Genomic DNA, 21,939 nt, shown 5'->3' with positions numbered 1-21,939 from the left:
TTTTAACTAGGGAATATATTTTCAGACCGAAGTGGAACCGGCTGTTTAAATTTCTAATGTGATAGTTAACGGTAGGTAGTCAGAAGGTCTTCACTTATATTTTTGGGTGTAACGAGTACAATCGTACTGTTGTGCCATTAATCAAACTTTTATGTTTTCTTCAACTTTCAGCAGGTGAATTCTTGTTGATTGCTATGGTTGTTGAAGCTCAAGATTTGTACGTACTAGGGAGGCTGAGCTTTACATATATTTTTTTTTAAACTGGTTGTAGATCCACACTCCCTTTGTATTTCTTGCTATGGGCATGATTGTTTTCAATCATCCCAGTGTGCACTAAGTTTAGGCCATGGCGTTCTATTCAGTGACAGGCTCATGGCTTGAGGGGGAGAGAGAGAGCTGACCTTTCTCTCCCCCTAATCCTACAGATGATAAAAGCTCGTCCAGTGACACCGGTGCTGGCCAGGAAGCTCTGCCATCCAAAGGTGTCACACCCTAGGTCAACCCCAGGGCCAACATAGAACAAGTTACAATCTGGACAAGGAATACTATATACAGTACCATATTATAGTCATTTGTAGAACTATTTGTAATCAACATATTTTTTAAATGTCGCCCAAACCTCCAGAGGTATTTCACTCAGAATGAAACAGCATAAGGTGGCCATCTCTAGGAGTCATCTTGATAATACCTTGGCCTCCCACTGGTTAGGATTTAGTCATAGAATAGGCTGGTCAGAGACTATTAAAATAATCCATGTAAATGACTATACCCAAAGGAATATTGTTAAATCCTTTTTAATCGCATGTACCATTTGTGGTGGATAACAGGGGAGGGTGGGCTGTGGCACTCTAGTAGTACCAGCCAAACTCGGCTGAATCTATCGTCAGGCTGGGAGGACCGGAAAGAGGAAAGGTCCCCTTTTGTTCCCTTGTTTGGTGTCGGCTACCCCCCAAAATTTGGGGGAGTAGCTTAGTAAATAGAATAGACCACTTGCATCTCATACGAGCTAGTTTCAGAATGTCATCTTTTTATTTTTATCTGGGTTAAGTGTTAGACAGATACCTGCCTGCTACAGGAGACTTCCTCTCCCTTAAGAAAGACTCCCCATATTGATGACGAGGGTTTACATTTGCGTAAGAACAAACTACAAATTTTAAAGATAATTTGTATTTTTAGCTATAAAAACCTAAGTCATTTATTTTGTTGTCCTCATCCATCCCTCAAGTCTTGAGCTGTCTCACTGACTCAGACGCTCCTTCCCAGTGAGGGTGAGATAGTTGGCAACCATACAATGTTACCAGAATCCCACAACTTTAAATCTAGTTATAACTAAATGACCTAGAAGTAAACCCATATAGTTGACTCAGGTTCGTATAGGGAGGAAAAATACAAGTTATCTACCCTAGAACGGTAACCCTCCATTTCCGTAACATGAAAGGTAACCCTGGGTGAATTTCACCCGGTAATTAAATAATTAAAATAAAATACTTATCCTGAAAATCTTGTTATTTGGAACACATACGAATGAAATATAACTCCTTCTCTCTTATTGAGGCTATTATAAATGAAATCCTCCTGTAAATCATATTTTTATTTTTTTTTTCAAAAATACAGAAAAAAAATAGACTTTTCTTGGAGTACTTTACTAATTAAATTGACAAAAAAAAAAATTATTTCCGAATTTTGTTTTTTGTTGGTGTAGAACTCTCTACTGTCATGGGACTACGTACTGGCTGAATCCCATCTCCCAAGCTCGTATACAATCTGTATGGGAGACAGACAAAAAATGGTAAATTTTTCAGTACATACCAAATTAATTTTTTTCTATTCAACACTTGCAGTATGGCAAATTATGCTTCAAATGACTCAAAGTACATCAATGAAACACATACAGTACTATATATACACTCACCTGTTAGATACAGTCACCACAGACGTGACGTGGCCCATGGGGTGATTAGGGCCTTCCCGAGCTGCAGCATGAATTTCTGGCGTGATATGACTTGCCCCCTCTTTCCATATTCTCCTTGTATAAAATGTAAGAGTTTACATTGGCAGCATTCACCATTCCATAAAAAATACAGAGTAACACTGGGAGAATTCCACCCGTATGTACAACATACGGGAACAGTAACCCTGGGAGAAATTCTCCCGAAATGCGTTCTAGCCAAAAAACCAGCCGAGAGCGCGGGACCACACACCCTTCACCAACCAAGTCAGATAAGGCACTGAAGGTACTGAGCCACTGGAGTCCCTCCCCCAACCCCTTGGGGGGGTACTACGTCATTGCCAGATTCAGTTGGGTGAATATCTCCCCAGGTTACCATTCTAGGGTAATGTCTTTTTTTCATCTGTAATGAAGACCAAGGTTCACAAAGCATCTAGATGATGTTAGTCTTTCTCACCCGTTTTGTTTTGATATGTGTTTGAATAAAGGAAATATCTATATATAAGGTTTTCTTTAAATGAAACTGGGCATAACTTTAGTGTTGTAAAGTGTAGGCTCTTTGGGAAAACCTTATTTACACTTTTAGTAGAGTTTTTTCAATATTGTTACTGTTTTAGTCTTGTTTAAATTTTTATTAAAATTTCCCCATCTGACTAATCTAATCATGGTATCATTGTTTAAATTTCAGATGATGGAACCCTTGAAATCACTTTGTTTAAAGCTACAGAAGGTTTGAATTGGGTAGCACTCTTCCAGTCTGGAATTCCTGTTGGAGAAGAACTGCTTGATCCTCAGTTAGTGGAGGAGGTTAACAAGAGACTTTCTCATTTAACATCTGATAAATTTGTAAGTTAACTTTGTAGTTCTTTGTGGCTGTGAACATGTCTTATAACAATAACATCTGGAAAATTCAATGTTTATTTCAGGGTCCAGACATTTCTAAGTAAAAGTTCCTACGCATTCGGAAGGCAAAGGCAATTTCTCAGTTTATGTTTATCCTTCTGTCACAGTTTTGTTTGCTCAACTTGTGTGACAATGATTGTAAATCTATGATGTTTAGCACATGACTAGTACTGGGCATAGTTTAGAATGTAATATGTCGTGCAGAATAATGTTTATTGTGGGGAAAACTTATTTTTATTAAATAATCGGTTACAAAATATAGATTTTTAGTTATTTGTTAATGCAGATGTTGTTAGATTTCGATTATGTATTGCAAAATAGCTCCAACTCAAGATAATCTTAATCGTCAGTTATGTTAAGAAATTTGACAATTTACTGATAGCCAGAGAATGAATGATTTGTAATTATCTGGCATCATATCATCAGTGGTCATTGATACCGATTTAATCATGCTTAATTAACAATTAATAACTACGATAAAAAGCTAAAAATAAAAACAAATCAATAAATAACCTAACAATGAAACTTTTAAAATGTAATGGATTTAAAAATGAGTAAGAAGGCCAGCTTCTAATAAGATTTTAAAAATGCCACTAGCATCATAAAAAATGTCCCCTCCAAGAATCTTGGTGATGATGTACCTGCCATCCTCACCACAAGTTTGAGGCAGGAATTGTTCCCTGATACCCACAAGACTGGGACATTCTATAAGTAAATGCCTCACAGTCAGAGGTATCAAACAATCATCAGGAAATGGCTGACACCAGCCATTCATCAGGAACTCGTGAGTCAAACGTGTGTGCCCAATTTTAAGGCGATATAGGACAGTCTCCCAACTTCATGGCATATTTTTATACTTCCGTGGAGGTATTGCCTTTGTTATTTCCTTCATCTTATTCTGATCAACAGAATTCCAGTAGTGTTGCCAAACATCACCAAGAGGCTTTTTGATATTAGGTAAAAAGTCATTACTAGGAAGACAGTATCTTCCAGGAAGTAATTTGTCGGCTGCCTCTTTCGCTAATTTGTCTGCCACTTCATTACCAGGCACACCCGCATGAGCCGGGACCCATCTAAACTTAACCTCTTTACCTGCACTGCTAAAAATATAGAGCCACTCTAGAATTTTTAAAACTAGAAGGTTGGTTGAATTAAAAACCATCAGAGCCTGCAACATACTTTTCGCATCGCAAAAAATGGTAAAATTACCCGTTTTCATTACTGCTATCTTTTCAATAGCAGTTAGGATACCATACAGCTCTGTTGTAAAGATGGAGGATTTTGAAGGGAGCGTACGTTTACAACTGAAACGGGAATTGTACACCGCAAATTCAAGGCGAGCATTGGATTTGGAGCCGTCTGTAAATATAAATCCACCATTCCTGTGTTATTCTGCATGTTCAAAAAAGGTGGACCGAATATCTTCAATTATCATGTTGCCTTTAGAGTCACTGTTATAATTACAGAGAGATCTCTGAAAATTTCCAGGGAGGGGTGACTGGTAGCCTAAATGGTAGTACCCTGGATTGCAGGAGAAAGGGATATTGTTGTTTGCCTATTCTCTAGGCAAGCTGGGCAAGAAGCGACATCGACTTTAAGGAATGCTCCGGTTCTGGACGCTATTTTATTTTTAAGAGGTGATGATTAGGAACACTAGCCATGACTCTTTCATCCACTGTGTAGTTACCTTCGGGGTCCCAGGCACTTCAAAGGATGCTGCGCCAAGACCCCCATTAGTATCTCCTTTGAAGAAGCTCCGTTTGCCTCCAAATTCCGATCAGAACTTGTAAGTGCTTCTTCCTCTTTCAGAACATCAGTTGAGTATTGATATAAATAATTTGATTACAGGTATTAAAATTGTTCTTCAAATTTTCAACAGTAGTAATTATTTGATCTGATTCACAATCCACATACAGTATTAGGAAGGTTGACTATATGGTTGAAATCATACTGTATAACTCATGTTTCCATTGAAAATTGGAGTCAACTTGTGCTTTTAAAGAATAATACAAATGCAGGTTAAGAATGAAGTATTCTTTAAAGTTTTGAAAGTTCATTGGTGGTTATAACAGCAAATAGGAGAATAGACTCTCATGGGAAAATTGCCTGAAACCATTAAATTATTAAGACCATGTTATTTGATAGAAAATTTTACTTTTTTTTTTTTTCAGGATGCAAACCCTGACCTGGATAACCCTGCATATGATCCAGGACAGTTTGAGGCATGTGATGAAGCTAATGAAGATTTGTTGCTACTTCATCTTAATGGTTCATCACATAAACTGTCAAGCATGTGCCATCTTGGAGCTACACAGCACCTCTTTAACAGTCAGGTAAGCTACTTATGGAATCTATTATTTTTTCAACAATTCTCTCATTTACAATACCTAAGTCTTGACTTGTTTGTTGCACCAGTGTGTTCTTTCTTAGTCATGCAGACCTCCAACCTTTATTAGGAATATAACTTCAACAAAGCTGGAAATGGCTGTTTAAACTTTAAATGAGGTAGTGGTGGTATTAGTAGTAGTAGCTGGCAGGTAGCATAACTTTCCTTTTGGCTTCGGCCGCTGGACACTTACTTCTCGTTGTCATCATCTGGCCATTTTAATCTTTTGCTTTTTATTCAGATTGAGTGTTAGGGACTGCAGTCATGTTCAGTGGATTTTATGATTGGATTTGCAGTGTTTTTTGATAACTTCAATTGTGTAACATTTTCTGTGCTACCCGATACTATCCAGTATACTTGCTCCTGTCAGGCAGCCCATCTATTACTCTCCTATCCCTTGTGTATGTAGCTGGCAACGTGAGTCTGAGGAAGGTTTTCCTTGGACATTGATGATGCTCCATCAGCAGACTGCTACCAAGCATAAAGGTGAGGGTTGCTACCCTTCTTCCCTTCAGTGTCTACCGATCACAGAAAATGCTAAGAATGTATCACCTGGCTGTTGTGTGTTTCCCTACAAAAGGGTCGCCATCGATCTACACGACTCTGAAGAAAATGAACTTAAAAGTTCTCCCTTCTCTTTTTGCCTTAGCTGCAACTTCTGAGAAGTTTGAGTAAAAGATGCCATCGTAAAATCCAGGAAGCATGATCAATAGGAGTTACATTTGTTAACTCTCAGCATTTCTCTGTGAGTTTGACAGTGCTTTACGCACTTTCAATCGGAATTAAAGGTGCACCGTCCATTCCTTCCAGGACGAGATCTCTCTCTCTTTCAGGATCATGCAGATGCTATTTATCCATTGTGGGTTGTTTAGTTACTCTATCCATATTATATGAATTTGTAAACTTGGCTGCAAATTAAAAATGGGTTCTTGAAACAAATAATGTATTTTAAAAACAGAATTCGTTTTCATTCAAGCTTATTACAATACATATAATGAGAGCCGCCTCATCTCAACTTTCTTTCCTCACAGGTTATGGTCTGGAATACATGAATATGATCACTTTTTGGAATCTATGGATCCTTCTGCACAAGTGCAATAGGGATTACTGTTTTCTTTCTCTTTCTCTGAATAATTATATAGTAACTAAATGATTCACTTGACTCCAAAATGGTGCTAATTATACTGTAAATAATTTGTTTGTATGATTTTTTATTTCATATTACACCCATTACTGTAATCATATGGGAATATTAATATATACACATATAGCTTCATTATAGTTTTAACTTGACATACTCAATGTAATTTCATTAGTCACTATAAGGTAATTTAAAAGTTCAATTTCTTAGATTACACTGTATTTTTCGATTAAAGTACATATCAGAAATTTCCTTTCTTCATTGTAGGTAGAAGGCAATGTTGTCCCAACATTTTGTATAAGGCATGATGTAGATGGTGTTTTGTGGCAGCCTGAAGGTGAAGATAAATTTGCACACATCGCAACATATAATGCATTTGGATATGTGAAAGCGTCTAAGAATATGGCAAAGTACACTTGTGCAGCTCCTGGTAAGTGAATTTGAAAGTTACCGACTTTCACTCGTTGCTTTGGTCATGTTTTCTAGAAACAGTGAAAGGATCTTGTGTTCTCATTCTTTTTGTATCAAATGCTTAGTTATCAGACCAATTACCTCTATCTCTATCAATCTGGTACAGGGTACAAAATTTGAAATTAAATTTGTTCATTAAAAGCTGATCAATAAAATTAAGCCTTCAATTACAATCAGCAGTGATCCCAGATTCATAGCAATTTTTCTAAAGGGGAAAAAAATGTTCCCAAAACTGTAGCACCATCAATCCAACATCCATTTGGTTTGTTTAGAGACTATTGAACATACAACAGCTCGACTGAGTACTCCTCCCAGCATGTTTTTCTTAGCCTCATCTTTTGTTTTTTATAAGTATACAGTAATTCTAATTCCAGGTTTTCTGTAAAAGAAATTTCATAGATATTTCTGTATACATTATTATTTTTATTATTATTATTACTAGCTAAGTTACAACCCTAGTTGGAAAACCAGGTTCCTTCAGTAAAACTATTGTATAGCTTTAATCTTGGGTAAGAATTTTGTCATGTTAGATTTTCTGCTAGACCTTCAGGTTGGAATTAATGACATGGCTGAGGCATTCCTCAGCCACGTCATTAATTCCAAAATTTGATCTATGTGAGGGGACCAGAGAATTAAAGATTATAGAAATATAGTAATTTTTATAACAGAAAGTAAGAAGGCGAACTACCTTTTCTCCCTCCTGTATGACTGAAAACCTTCATGTTTGGATTGTCTCTCCTGTATTTTTGAGAAAGATTTCTTAGCCCACAACTTGGCTTATTTGATGAGTCTCAAGACGACTTCATCTACAAGACTACCAATCTATGGTGGAAGACATGAATGGCTTTTTTACAGTCAGTCACCTAGTCATAAAACCCTGGACTTCTTTGCTTAGGAGGTAAAGCTCCAGCCATCAATTATATTGTCATATAAATGGGTTTCAACAGAACCTATCAAGTGTGCCTTTGACGTGGATCTTGACTCTGTAAAGTTTCATGAGTAATTTACGTTGCAAAGACTATCCCCACCAACTCCCATGGTTTCTTGGTCTCTAGATAAGGTTCTTGAATTTTTGGACGAGTTGGGTAATTCCATCATTTTTCTCAAAGATCTGTTACAAAAAGCTATATTTCTAATAGCTTTAGCTTCCGTAGCAAGAGTCAGTGAATTATTACAATAATTCCAGGTTGTCTTTAAGGCTAACTTTGGTCTCCTTTTTCATGTCGAAAATGAAAAGCCTCTTCAGACACAGGATCCATTCTGTATCTCGGGAAGCGCTCTCTCTCTCAGCCTGCTGATGTAATTGTATGATGGAAAAACTCTCACTGCTGTTGTATCTATCAGCATACCCAGGTACTTCAACCTCCAGTATCAGCTTTAAAATCATATCTACAGAGATCCACGTCTAAAGAAGGTGGTGTTTCAAAATATCCAGACCAAGTACCTTTCAATGAGGGCTATTTGTCTTGATGACCTTAATTAAAAAAAGCCGATTCTGTCTCCATCCCTAAAACCTACGATGTGATAAAATTGCCTCTTCACTAGCATTCTTTGCTCGTATGCAATTTCAGAACATACAGAGGTTTATGATGTGGTCTGGTCATGGGGTGTTTATTAAACACTACCTGAAACAAATCCAATCAATACACTATTCATGTGTGGTACTTGATGCATTCATGACCCATGCAGGGGTAGGCTGGAGGGAAGGACCAAATCAATCAGGTCCTTCAGGAGAAGCAGAGTAATGGAATGTCGGACAGCCATTATTCTTCAATCATCCTTGTGTACGAAGTCCTTGGAGACCACAGTGTATTCTAACCAAAAAAAAAAGTAGTAGTTTTGACAATGGAAAAACTTATCTTTGGGAAGGTGCTGTCATCTCCAAAACTGTCCCTCCTTCCTACCCTTAAGCAAGAAAGTGGAGCATTTTTTGTATACATTTGATCACAAATGGTTGACAATTTGTTGTGACGTAGGTACGCCGGCGATAACTGAAAGGATGGTTCCTTCCTAGGACATTGTGCTTCACCTCATTGCAGACAATATTTCTGCTAATGAAGGCCTTTGTCTAATTCAAATGAACCTGAACTTACTTGTCCCCCTTATACTCTGGCCCTAGAGCAGGGGAAACATTTCTTTGGTGATCAGGTCATATTTTTTTTTATTATATCTTCCTGATAACTCCATGGCATGAAACACCTCCCAAATAGTCATCTGCTTCATAAGCTCAAAAAGAGGGAGCAACTCCCTTACTTGTTGACGTAGGTCACTACAGTGATGTTATTGCTCATCAACAATACTGAGTGCCTCCTCAAACATTCTTAGAATTTATCTCAAGGAGGTTGATGCCTTTCTTCTTCAGTCCCCACCCTCGAGACGACTAGGTTGTCTAGATGTCCCCCACCCCTCCTTCAACATATCCTAGAAACAGTTCATGTCTGGAGGCGGATAGTCGAGTAGGTCTCCCCTGGTGAATATGTCCTTGTCGACCCATCAGGCATATTGCCATGTGTCTCTTGTGCCACTACAACAGGGGAACTTTTTGTTACAACAATTTACGTTACAGAGGGCTCCCCTAAGGTACTTTAAATAAAAAAATCCTTGTAATTCAATTTTTTACTACAATGTTTAGTATGTTGATACGATGAACTACTTACCAATACAGAGAGCTACTATCACTGCAGAGTAGTGCGTTGTATATCACCTTAGCATTAGTTTGCCATCTTTGTTTACAATACGGATTTGGGATTTTGGTGGTGCTCTTTATTGGATATTTTGGTGCCTTTTTTTTCGTTATGCATCATATCTTGAAAGTGCAAAGGAGACTTCTGATGGTAGTGTGCAGGTCAGCCACATGAATAAAGGTAGGGAATTATTATATGTAATATAGTACTTATTGTCTAACAGTACTATACAATTGTAGGTACACTAATTCATGAATGGTAAGGGATTGTAAATAGCACAGTCGAGTGACGAACGCCTCGGAGGGGCGGATTTGTTATCTCGTTCATAGGCTGGGCTTGCTAGCAAAAAGTACCATGAGCATAAATACACAAAAAAATAATAACGGTTCTAAAGGCATAAGGCCAGAGACTTAACCAAGAACCTAAGTGACAGAGTACTAAACGGGCAGACAAAGATGAATTCCCAAACAAGTGAACAAACAATGGCCGCCATGAAAGGCCAGACGGGAATAATAAAACAGACTATACTGGATATAAAACAAAAGCCCGGTACAATAAAAAACTCAAAACAAACTATGGTACTTAACATTGGAATGTGTGAAGATGGAGCTTCGGACATGACAAAATAAATCCACGATTGATAAAAAAGACCGAGAGCACCACAAAACAATTCAACACTTAAGATTCCAAAAGAAGGATGATGTTCAGATGGCGCTCGCGTCGTGGCGTGGGTGGTGTGGCGCTGGGAGTTGGCTAGGGCCTTTGTATCGGCCCATCCCTTTGACGAAGGAATTAACTAAATGGAAGACAACCTGTGAATAGTGGATTTCACGCCTCTTTGCTTTATACACGACACCCAAAAGGTGCTCGCGCGAGGGTTGTAACCTCAGCATTCCATGCTTTTATCTTTCTGTGGTATAATTGGAAGGTTTTATCAGAAAAGATATATAAGAAGGACTCTTTTCACCGGGCGCCACAGGTCTCTCCCCAGAAATAGATTTTTCCTTCGTCAAAATCCCTTTATTATACATATACAGTATGTATGTACATACAGTATACATGTATATAAAATCTGAGTTACAATGAAAATCAAATTCCTCCATGACTTAAGAACAGATCCTCGTTGTAACCCAAGGACCTCCTTTAGTTAGCTATATAGGAGTAGTCTGAACTAAAACTTTTTCTTAATAGTATAGTATGGTTTTTTTCTTTAAGGGGACCTTAGAGTGCTTTTGAAACAGCAATGGAGAATGAAAATTTCATTATACCGATGTATGCAAATTTGTCAGTTTTGCACCTTTTTACGGAGAACAAAGGAGAGAGTTACTTTTCCAAATATTCTATAAGTAATTACAGAGAGCGTTAGGGTAATTACTGCACAAGGAAAGCAGGAAACATTCAGTACAGTATAAGGGTAGACATTGACATTTAATCAGTTTCAAGAGAGAAGAAATATGAATGCCATAAAAGTATAAGTAATTTTATTACTAAAATTCTGTTTTTTTGCAGTGTTTTATTGTACTTCTATAACAACTATATGCATATTTTTACTTTTCAGATAATTCATATGTTGCAGTGGCCGACGTGAAAAGTCACATTTACATTTTTTTCCAACCAGAAGCTTTTGGTGGTGAATTGAGGAACAGAAAGTCAGGGAAAAGAATAAATACTGTTGCGAGACAAGTTGTAATATCTATGAAAACTCAGGATGAAATTTTAGGTGTTCACACTTCATGTAATGTACTGTTTGTTTTAACGGAAAAGAATATTTATGGATATTGCCTTCGTAATTCATGATAAAATTATTGAAAGCTCTCTAGCCAAGCCATAATATTTTAATTTGTTTCTTTGAATTGTAATATGGGACTTAATTCTGAAATATAAAACATTTGATTTCTGTTTCAAACATTTTGCTCATCTTTGTAAGGTAAGCATCGATGTCCAGAAATGCTACTCAAGTGTTGAACCTTTTAACATACTGTAATTCCATATCAAAGTGTAAAATTACCGTGAATATGTCTTTAGGGTAAGATTAACTAGTAAAGGAATCGTATAGGGACCCCATATTGAGACTAGAATGTAACATAAATGGGCACTTTCCAGGAAAGTAAGACAATGGTACGTAAAGCAATTATCTGAAGTTTGGCAGCAGTAGACAAAACTAAACAATTCACTGTTGCAAGTCTTTGGTTTTTGTGACAGTAGTTTTTTAAAAAAACATTATCTGAAGTTTGGCAGCAGTAGACAAAACTTAACAATTCACTGTTGCAAGTCTTTTGTGACCGTAGTTTTTAAAAAAAAACCATAATTATCTTAAGTTTGGCAGCAGTAGACAAAACTAAACAATTCACAGTTGCAAGTCTTGTTTTTGTGACAGTAGTTTTTTTAAAAAAACATAATTCTCTCATAAATTAAGTAGCAATTAGTTTGAAAAGAATTGTCATAATATATTGCGTGCCTGGAGTGAAGCATTCAATATAGCCTAAGAAATAACTCTTATGGTTTTAATTTGATCTCAAAACTTCTAGAACAGGATAAGAATTGCGAAGTTAGGATAAGGTTAATTAATGAAAAATGATGTGCGACCAAATATTTTAAGTATTTTATCCTTATCTATACATTGTCACATCATTTACTGGGAATAGTATTTTATGCATAGTACTTAAGACTAGTTATATTGTAATCTACCACAATTTGCCCTTGCTGGAAATTATAAAATATGATATACTTGTAGTATATAGTACTTGAGGATTATTTGAAAGGTTACTCAAGTTTATCTGTACAATATTTTTCTGTCTTTTGTCATGTTTTATAAATGCATAAAGATGTCATAAAAGTTATTATTAAGATATTTTTGTCTTTTGTCATGTTTATAAATGCTTTAAAAATTCTAGGAAAATTATAATTAAGATATATTGTTTGTCTTTTGTTATGCTCATAAATGCATTAAAAATTCCAGAAAAGTTATAATTAACATTTATTCTTTGTCTTTTGTAATGTTTATAAATGCATTAAAAATTCTAGAAAAGTTATTATTGCAATATATTGCCACTTTAATACAATGTTAAGCTAATATTCAGTTGCATGTGATTGTAGAGTTAAGCAACTACTGTATTTAAAAAGACGTTTGTTCCTACACATAATACAAACCATCTTTTACTTTAGGATCTAGAAACAGCGGAAGCTCGTACATGGGAGTTAAAACTTTTAACGAATTGTAACAACCACCCAGTAACTTGGAGGCAAACCAGCCTCGCACTGGTTCACTGAATACTCCCTTAGAAATTAGCCGGCAGTGAGGACAAACGTTCTCGCTGGCTGTAACTTCACGTTTTCTCTTTTTCTTTTCTCCAGGGTGTTTATGTTTTTGTGAATTATAAGTTGAAGTGATCTTAATCTCTTGTGCCCTTCCTTCAGAGGAATTGACAGCAGTTTAGGTCGTTTTGTTGACACGCGTTTTGACGTCCATTGGTTACGTCCCTGCCTTGCAGTCTCCGGGACTGTGATCATACCACTATCGCTGTTGGTCATCCTTCAAGGGAAGAAGCAGTTCTGGAGAAGACAGGATCTCTTCTTAGTAGGCATCTTTGAGATCGCTTGCGATTTCATCCTCTCTCCCCCCTCTTTTTCCTCCATAGGCCAATCAGAGGAGACGAATTCCTTTAACCATTTACAAACCTCAAGGTAGGTCTTTCTTGTTTTTCCTTGGTATATGAGAAAGGTTTCCTCTTAAGAGAAGTTTTTCTCTTTTCAGACGCAGGTTCAGATGGGGCAGATTTGAAGCAGTTGATTCCGAAGTACAGGCAGATCAATCCGTAGAATTTCTCTAGGACTCTCTAGGTTCCCCTGCATGGTTTTGTGGGATATATAGTGTCTACGGGCGCAATCGGTCGCTTCTGCTCAGGGACGTTCCCTGGACACTTCCGCATCGCCACAATGTTGCCCTTCTTGGAGTCAAAGACATCTTAGAGAACCTTCTCATCAGGAGTCATCCTTCAGGTCCTCCTCCATCCTCCCAGTCACTCTTACTCCTCAAAGTGTGCTCACATGGTTGTTTGTCAACCTTGCATTGATCCCTCCTATTAGGAGGAGGATCATTTTATTGACATCTCTGGCATTCTTCATCTTGATCTTCATGGAACTTCTAGATCCTGCAAGTAACTTTGAGGACCTTCTCAGCTGTAGTCCAAGGCTTTACCCATCAGGAGATTCTCCTCCAGAGCACTTTTAGCTCTTCAGAGCATGCTCACAAGGTTGCTTGTCAACCTCGCCCATATCCTTCCTCATAGGAGGATCATTGATGCCTCTGGCGTCCTTCGTCCTGATCTTCATGGAACTTCTAGATGCTGCAACCAATTTTGAGGACCTCTGCTGCAGTCCCAGCTTTTCGTAGTGTGCTCACAAGGTTGTTTGTCAACCTTGCTCTGATCCTTCCTCTTCAGAGGAGGATGTTGGGGGTCCTTCGTCTTGAACTTCCTGGAACTTCTAGATCCTGCAGCAATGATTAGGACCTTCTTAGCTCAGCACCAGGCTTTGTCCTGTGAGAGGTCCTCCTCCAAAGCACTAGCTTCTCAGGACAAGGTTGTCAAGCAACCTTGTCGTGATCCTTCATCTTCAGAGGAAGATCTTCGACAACTCTGGCATCCTTCGTCATAATCTTCATAGAACTTCTAGACCTTCAGTAAGCTGCAGGGACTATCTTTCTTTGTCCAGTCCCTCCTACAACTGCCCCAGGTGTCTTTGGAGTGTCCTGCTTAGTCTCCAGCCACCTTCAGTGGGAGTTTCTCCTAGGCGCCCTTCCCGAAGGAGGCACCCTTCAGTCTGTTCTCCAGCGAAGGATCTTTCCTTCAGAGTGCTGCTTTTCAAAGCTCACGCATAGAATGTTCTTCATCATTGGCTCATCATGTCTCTTTGGAAGATGATAGTAGGCACCCTTCATAGGGCAGTCTTTCGTCAGACCTACAGGAACCATCTCGCCAGTGTCGGGTGTCTACAGATGCATTTCAGTACAACAAATTCATCTTGCAGCAGTCTCGTCTCTCCTAATGTACGGTTCCTAGTCATGCATCTCCAAAGTGCTCCTGTCCAAGAAGTACTTACAGCAGTATCATTTTTGCAGATGTATGTTCCCAGTCACATGTCCTGTAGACTTGCACCTCCCAGATCTCTATCGAACCTCATTAGATGTCCCTGACCAGTAGTAACGCATCTCACAGACATGTGCAACACCAAGCGCGTTCCTGCCTACACTCATCTTCCAGAGATACACAGTTTTCTAGATGTGCGATCATAACACATCCAAGATATATAATCAACAAAATATCAATATTCCGAAGCCTTTCCAAAGAACAACATCAAATGAGAAAACCAGTGTAGTAGGAACTTTTCTTCCCAACCAGGCTGAAGTTCCATTGGCAAATACAGCATGGGTTGTTTTTCTCCAAGGAAGAAATGGAAGAGCAAGATATTTTCCATACCTTTTGACAATTTCTCTTCCCCCTACTTACACAAGCCCTCACATATGATAACATATCACTTGTCGCTTGTGGTGGAGATGGCAGATATACCCCCAGCCAGGCTTATGATGCCATATCACTTGGAAAACCTTTAATAAAAAAAATCTAGGTGTATTACCCTTACCTTACTCAGAACTAGAAGCTGCAGATATTCCATAATGTTTATGTACTTGTTTCTTTTTTTCCTTTGGTATCTTTCTGTTTTGGAGAAAATGTTTATGGACAACAGTTGTATCCCTTTCTGGATAGTATACATTTATATAGAATAGAATATTGGATAGTTTAGTTGGTGTAAATATGATCTTTAAATCCTAAATCCAAGCCTAATTTATTGTTGAAACAATACAGCTGCATGGAAACATAACTTGATATTTCCATGTCATCTCCATGAGGTAGAAACTGTGATTACTAACACTGTTGCTAGATGATTTATGGAATTTCGACCTCGGAGTCAAATGTGGCAGGTGTAGGAGGGAGGGTGTTTTGGTCCAGCACGTGTGCTTGTACATTGAAAACAATCTTATGGTAACTAGAAATATTTCGCAAGCAGTGTGACACGAATGTAGAGGGAACTTGAAACACTTGGCACATGAGTAACTTAATTTATTAATAGGTGAAACGATGCACAATAGAAAAGCAAAATAAGCCTTCTTTGCTTAAACGAGCAGGACTTAAAACTATTGTCCTGAACAGTGTAAATGAAGAATGGTGCTTGAGTCAGCTCATGACGCATGTAAAACAAAGTCTATAGGAAACAGCATAAAATGGAGTTACAAATTTTTGGAGTGATATCTTTTTCAGTTACTTAATAATTGTCCTGATCAAAGAGGTAACATAAAAGATGATTGCCATGAAGCAGATGATAAAAATAAGAATAAATAATTTCAAGATGAGTTAGGATCCTTCCGCTAAATTAAATCTGCCAATATAACAAGGAATATAACATACTACGTACATTTCTTATAAACATATCTGTATCGAAAATAGCTTCACGTGTGGTGGCAACAACAGCGAAAAAAAAATGTGCATCAAAAGTATGACGATTTCAGGAATGGCAGTCTTGGATCCCCTAATGTCTCGATTTAGCGGCATCACTTAACTGTAATCATGGGGAAAAAAATGATTGCATCTGCATACAGTGCGTATTGAAAATACAGCATGAGTGTTAAACTAAGTAAGAAAAAATATTGTAGCTTAGCTACTTATATTTTGCACTTCTTAAAGAGGATCGTACTTGATATGGAATTGATGTTTTCCAGAAATCGCCACTCTTCATACACTCCGACAACTTGTATATGATGCATGTCTTGGTCCACCGAGAATATGGCTTCTACGGCCACACACAAATGGGTGAAGGTCAAGTGTGATCTTAAGAAATACATGAGCCATCTACATTTTTAATGTTTTGTGAAAACAGTATAACTACCAATAATAACATTCTTCACACTTTTCATTCTCATTCATATTGCAATACACAAATTGGAGTAACGGCAGTTGATATAGTTGTTTGTCAACATTAACGTATTGATCAACCTTAATTATCTAAGATGAATAAAATTTCATATGTAAATTTACATATAATGGCGACTGTATGAATAACCTAAGTATCAGCTACAATAGATTTTAGCTAGAGGTTGATTTTCCTGTCTGCAACAGCGCACTGATAAACCACACACAGGAAAGAGAGCTGGGCTGGACAGAGACGCTTGCAGCTGTCATATTTCTTGGTTCCATTTTCCTGAAATGTAACTTAGTAAAACAGGATAAAACTTCAACACCTTTTTATTGGCATTTTTATCCTGAAATTTTAAAACTGATGGCTTCTTCAATATTTACTCAATATGATACTTTTACTGCCTTTAAATATACTTAAAACATTACGTTTCACTACAAGAGTTACACTTGAGTGCTCTTCCTGGAAATTTTATTTGGAATGCACTACCTATTAATGAAGTGTGTTAGCCCATTTTCAAATGCTCTCCCTTGTGTGTTTTTGAAGACGCTATGCACAGACAGATATACCACTCAAGACAACATGAAACAATTATATACACACTCATACCTAGCAATCAGCCTCCTACAACTGTCGCATCCCTAGCATGAAAGTAACTGGAATGAACAAGAACAGTCTATGCTTCTCTATTGATGTTTAACCTGTCTACATAGGTGATCTAAGTTACATTAAGTTCATGATTTTGTCTAGGTTTACTTTTGTGCCACTTTTATCTAATACTGAAGAATGCTATGCTAATGCGACTTGAATTTTCTGACATAGTGGTTTAATGACCAAGGTACTGTCCTTTTACACAATATGCAAGTCAGTAAATTACAGTTTGAAAACCTGTAAGTTTCCTTTTTCAAAGTTTATTATACCTTACTAAGGTAATACATATTTACTGTATAAATGGTTACACTAAAAGTCTTGATCTTCATTTCAACCATCTTTGTCACACATGAAATGAATCTGCACCAAGGCAACAGATGCTGTGTCTATGTCCTTGCTGTGCTTCTCCAAAACAGGTCACACATTTTGAAGCTCACTTTCTCATCCCTGGGGGACACTGGAAAGGCCAGAGGTCCTTTTGGGAGTGGTAGACCTCTCTCATATCTTTCCAATATAAATTATGCCTTTGAACGTGCTTTTTCCTTCGGTTTCCATTCTTTACCATCTCGTTGATTTACACTATCCTACTGAAAACCTATTCTTTGCTGCCTAAGTACCTCCCCATTAACTGGAGAGGATAATGCAAAACTTACTAGCTCTGATGGCCACGGTCGTGGGGGTCTGACCCATCCTCTCATTTTGACAAGCTGGTTCTGAAAATCTTAACTCATGGCATTAGGTCAAAATCTTGACATTTTGAAATTTTAGATGATGTACCATCTGCAATATATGCACTTTTTTAAAATCATAAAATAGTCAAGGGGTCATCAGAAACAACTTGTTTAGCAGTCCCCACACGATGAACTAAGTTGCATCACATCGCTCCTCCCCAGTGCAAACTTCAGTGAAGCTTCTCACTTCCGAGTCTTCAAATCTTCACATTCTTCTTATTACCCGCATCTTGAGTATGCCCACCTGGCGGTGCCTTACAAGGGCTCAGCTATGGGCACTCAGCTTCAGGTGGACATACCGCAGATAAAGTACTGCCCATACGTAGTCCGATCCTTCTCTTCAAACCACTCCAAGTTCTTCGCTGGGTCCAGACCTGTCGCTTCAAACAGCTTTCTCGCGTAAAGGTACACTACTCACAAATGTCCCTCTGTTCCTCTTCAGCCCAACTAACAAAACGGAACATTCCATCCTGCTTGGCCAAGTACAGCCAGGCCACCTCCACAACAGCTCAATTTTACCCTTGACTCAGCTCAGGCCCTTTAGGCTTGAGCAGGATACTGGTGCTACAAGTAACCGAGTGTTGCATAGGTCTTCACAAATGGAGTGTCCACCTTGCAACTTTCTCTGAAAAATAAACATTTAGCTTTATCAAAAAAAAAAAAAAAAAAAAATAAATAAATAAATAAAAAATGTAAAAAAAAATTTAAAAACTACATAAACATCTTTAGCTACACATTAAAACACCACGACATACAAAACACATCAAGACTAACATGTATAGTGACTTATATAAAAATGAACTCAAAAGGGTTTCTTTAACAAATATCTAACAGGACTTGCTGCTCATAACTGTGACATAGAGGTGAAACAAATATAATTGAATAATTTGTATGGACATTTTTTTTATATATATAATTAGTCCATTTCAAATATTTTAGCATTCATAAATTATTTACTTTATTACAAAAAGAACATATGAAATGTTTACGTACTCTCATGCATAAAGATACGAGATTCTATTGAGAAAAAAAAAATTAAATTAGGTACACCAGCTGCTTCAAATACTTGCTCTTTTTCAAGCATTTTACACCTAATTCAAGACATGTTCAAATTAGTGTAATTAGCTGTAACTAAATTTACTGTATATTTCTGCACACTCATTACTAAGTCTTTCATCCGACAACCTAGACTAGAGGATACGATTTACGTGATAAATTTGGCCAAAATAAATGTAGATATTAAACAGAACCTAGTTTGGTTTCAGAAATTGGACTATTGCTTTATTTTGACAATAATACAATAATTAGTTTTCAGACATTTATATATTCTTAACAACTATAAATGATAAATAAAAAAGCTTTTAATCCTTTATAATTACATTAAGCTCATAAATCATAAGCACATTTTCATAGTTTAATAAAAGCCCGTGTTTTATGCTATTCACTTGAATATAAAATCTGATCGTAATTAGAAAAGGACTTGGGTATAGATAGTATCGCTTAGATAATCGAGATTCATACCAGGTTATTTAATACGACAATCATTCCATCACACCCTCACTTGTTCAATTTTGCATAAGACCTTGGAGATGATGATTGCATTAGGCTTAGCATCTATCGATAAAGTCATAACACAACACATACAGTATAGCAATATGGTATATTGCGTTAAACGGCGCTTGTCTGTCGCTGAAATGCATAATAGGTTGTTTTATATAAATGACTATCACTTCAAGAACATTAGTTTTCAACATATTGAAACATTATCATCATCTCAATACTCTTTCATCCTTGCTAAACCTATCGTCGTCACCGTCTAAATTTTAATCATTTAATATAATAATGGATTTATTTTTCCTTAACTTTCATTATGTAGGACGAAGGTGGAAGATAGGCTTGTCAATCAGTAAATTTTATCACACAGAGGCCAAAAAAAAAAGAAAAAAAAAAATCACCAAGTAGGCCATTTTATCTACTTAAGATTTACATATCACACTCGAAGTTGTCCATGATTCAAGTTTTTAAGTCATCGACAGAAGAAGAGGGTTATGGTAAGGAGAGGGCCACAAAAAATTCCTATAAAAATTTAAGAGTAAGGCCTTTCAAATGTGCGGATATTTGAAACAAAATGAGAGATTAAGACCCTCTAAGCAGTGCTGCATTAAAGTAAACAAGAGGTTGTAGCAGCTATTTTACCTCTGCATCAGGAAAATAATGAAATAAAAAGGCAAAAACAGCAGTTACTTATCACAATATGCTTTTCAAAAATATTACAAATGGAATTTATTACTGGTGGAGAAATAGCAACTAATTCAGTACCGTCAATGGCATCTGCTGACAGCTCACAATAGATACGTTCCAATGCCATCTGCTGACAGCTCACAATGTCAGACAATATTAAAAACGGCCGATGTGGTAACATCCCTGACTGATAATCGCCCGACTGGGGTTAGAGTCCCACTCAAACTCATTAGTTCCTTTGGTAGCTGCAACCTCACCGTCCTTGTGAGCTAAGGATGGGGGTTTGGGGGAGCCTATGGGTCTATCTGCTGAATCATCAGCAGCCATTGCCTGGCCCTCCATCGTCCTAGCTTGGGTGGAGAGGGGGCTTGGCCGCTGATCATATGTATATATGGTTAGTCTCCAGGGCACTGACCAGCTTGATAGGGCACTGTCACTGACCCTTGCCTCTGCCATTCATGAGCGGCCTTTAAACCTGTTGCTACACAACATAGACTATCCAATGGCATCAGTGGCATTTGGAGCCAGCCCCTAATTTCACATCTTGGTCTCTTCCACTTCTAGCAACCGATAAGAATCCAGATGATCCTTTTGCCACTTCTTCAAGTGATTAGTTTTCAAAGAATGTCATCATCATTATCAATTATTGGAGAAAAAAAATGGAGTCAGACGTACACTGTAGCTCTATTGTAAAATGTAGAGTACATACTATGTGTACTGTATTGTGTGTATTTATACGCATACAGTTCACTGTATTATAATTTTCAACAGTACAGATATAGTTATATTGTATTACCATATATTCTGTAATCTGCATATTATCCTTTGACACTAAAAATTGTGCATATATTATACAGTATGTAAAAAGCATGTATAACATGTAAGTATATACAGTATACAGTATTCTCTATATACAGGTAGACATTTTTTCAACAACAGTAAAGATTATGGGTGTGTATTTGCTGGGGGGGGGGGGGGGGTTACACCTGAAATAATACTAGAGAATAGTGTACCACACGTGTTTCATACACACTCATACACTGTGATGCCACTGCTCTTTTTAACTCTCGCTCTCTCCCACACTGATAATAGAAAAATCTGTTCAAGCTTGCCATCACATGTTTCATGTTGTTTGAATTTTCGTGAATTTGTTGCTCTTAACTGTTTGTATATAAAGTTGTTATCTGTTGAATAAAACCCGCTTGCATGCACCTCGCCTCTCTATTAGTACCTAACTTTTACGTTGCCACAATAAGTAGGGCTAGTTTTACTTAATAGTTCTGCTTCAAATTCTTTCAAAGGGCTATACTTTGGTTCTGTAAAAAGAGAGAGAGAGAGAGAGAGAGAGAGAGAGAGAGAGAGAGAGAGAGAGAGAGAGAGAGAGAGAGAGAGAGAGAGAGATATCAATACAAGACGAGGGGCAAACACGGCAATCTCACAGTTTTGAGTCATCTTGCTCTCAAGGGAATGAGGGCGCACTATCGGCCTTGGAACTTGAAGCCTATTGTATCTTATCCTATAATGCATGCATATAGAATAAATTCAAGGAATTCTACTACCCATTCTTCATCAGACGTGCCTAGAATTTGCTTGAATCAGGAATGGGGAATTGCCGTAGGTGATCGATTGAAGGGAGGATTTCAAATATACTTTGTTGAAGAATGCTAAAGCACTTCATTAGTGTAAATTAGAGCTCTCCTATTCAATGACTTGTACTCTCCTCGTAGAAACGAGTAAATCCGAAAAGAGAGAGAGAGAGAGAGAGAGAGAGAGAGAGAGAGAGAGAGAGAGAGAGAGAGAGAGAGAGAGAGAGA

At 37.5% G+C, this 21,939-nt stretch overlaps 2 protein-coding genes across 12 annotated transcripts in view; one reads left to right on the top strand and one right to left on the bottom strand.

Annotated features, from left to right (window-relative positions):
- LOC137627697 (nudC domain-containing protein 1) overlaps positions 1-12,532 on the top strand; it is a 70,126-nt gene extending 57,594 nt beyond the window's left edge. Inside the window, exons 7-10 of the mRNA XM_068358927.1 lie at positions 2,637-2,794; positions 5,023-5,184; positions 6,646-6,808; positions 11,092-12,532. Of these exons, the coding sequence (XP_068215028.1) occupies positions 2,637-2,794; positions 5,023-5,184; positions 6,646-6,808; positions 11,092-11,330 (722 nt within the window). The 3' untranslated portion in view covers positions 11,331-12,532. The remainder of the gene's footprint in view (positions 1-2,636; positions 2,795-5,022; positions 5,185-6,645; positions 6,809-11,091) is intronic.
- A 3,105-nt stretch (positions 12,533-15,637) lies between these two features.
- LOC137627696 (regulator of G-protein signaling 9) overlaps positions 15,638-21,939 on the bottom strand; it is a 415,360-nt gene continuing 409,058 nt past the window's right edge. For all 11 annotated transcript variants that reach the window (XM_068358916.1, XM_068358923.1, XM_068358915.1 and 8 more), the window contains one exon: positions 15,638-18,509. In XM_068358916.1, the coding sequence (XP_068215017.1) occupies positions 18,449-18,509 (61 nt within the window). In that variant the 3' untranslated portion in view covers positions 15,638-18,448. The remainder of the gene's footprint in view (positions 18,510-21,939) is intronic.

The sequence above is a fragment of the Palaemon carinicauda genome, chromosome 35 (genome assembly GCF_036898095.1).
Source record: "Palaemon carinicauda isolate YSFRI2023 chromosome 35, ASM3689809v2, whole genome shotgun sequence".
Lineage (NCBI taxonomy): Eukaryota > Metazoa > Arthropoda > Malacostraca > Decapoda > Palaemonidae > Palaemon > Palaemon carinicauda.
The sequence above is the reverse complement of the archived record's forward strand: the minus strand, read 5'-3'. Positions and strand labels throughout refer to the sequence as shown.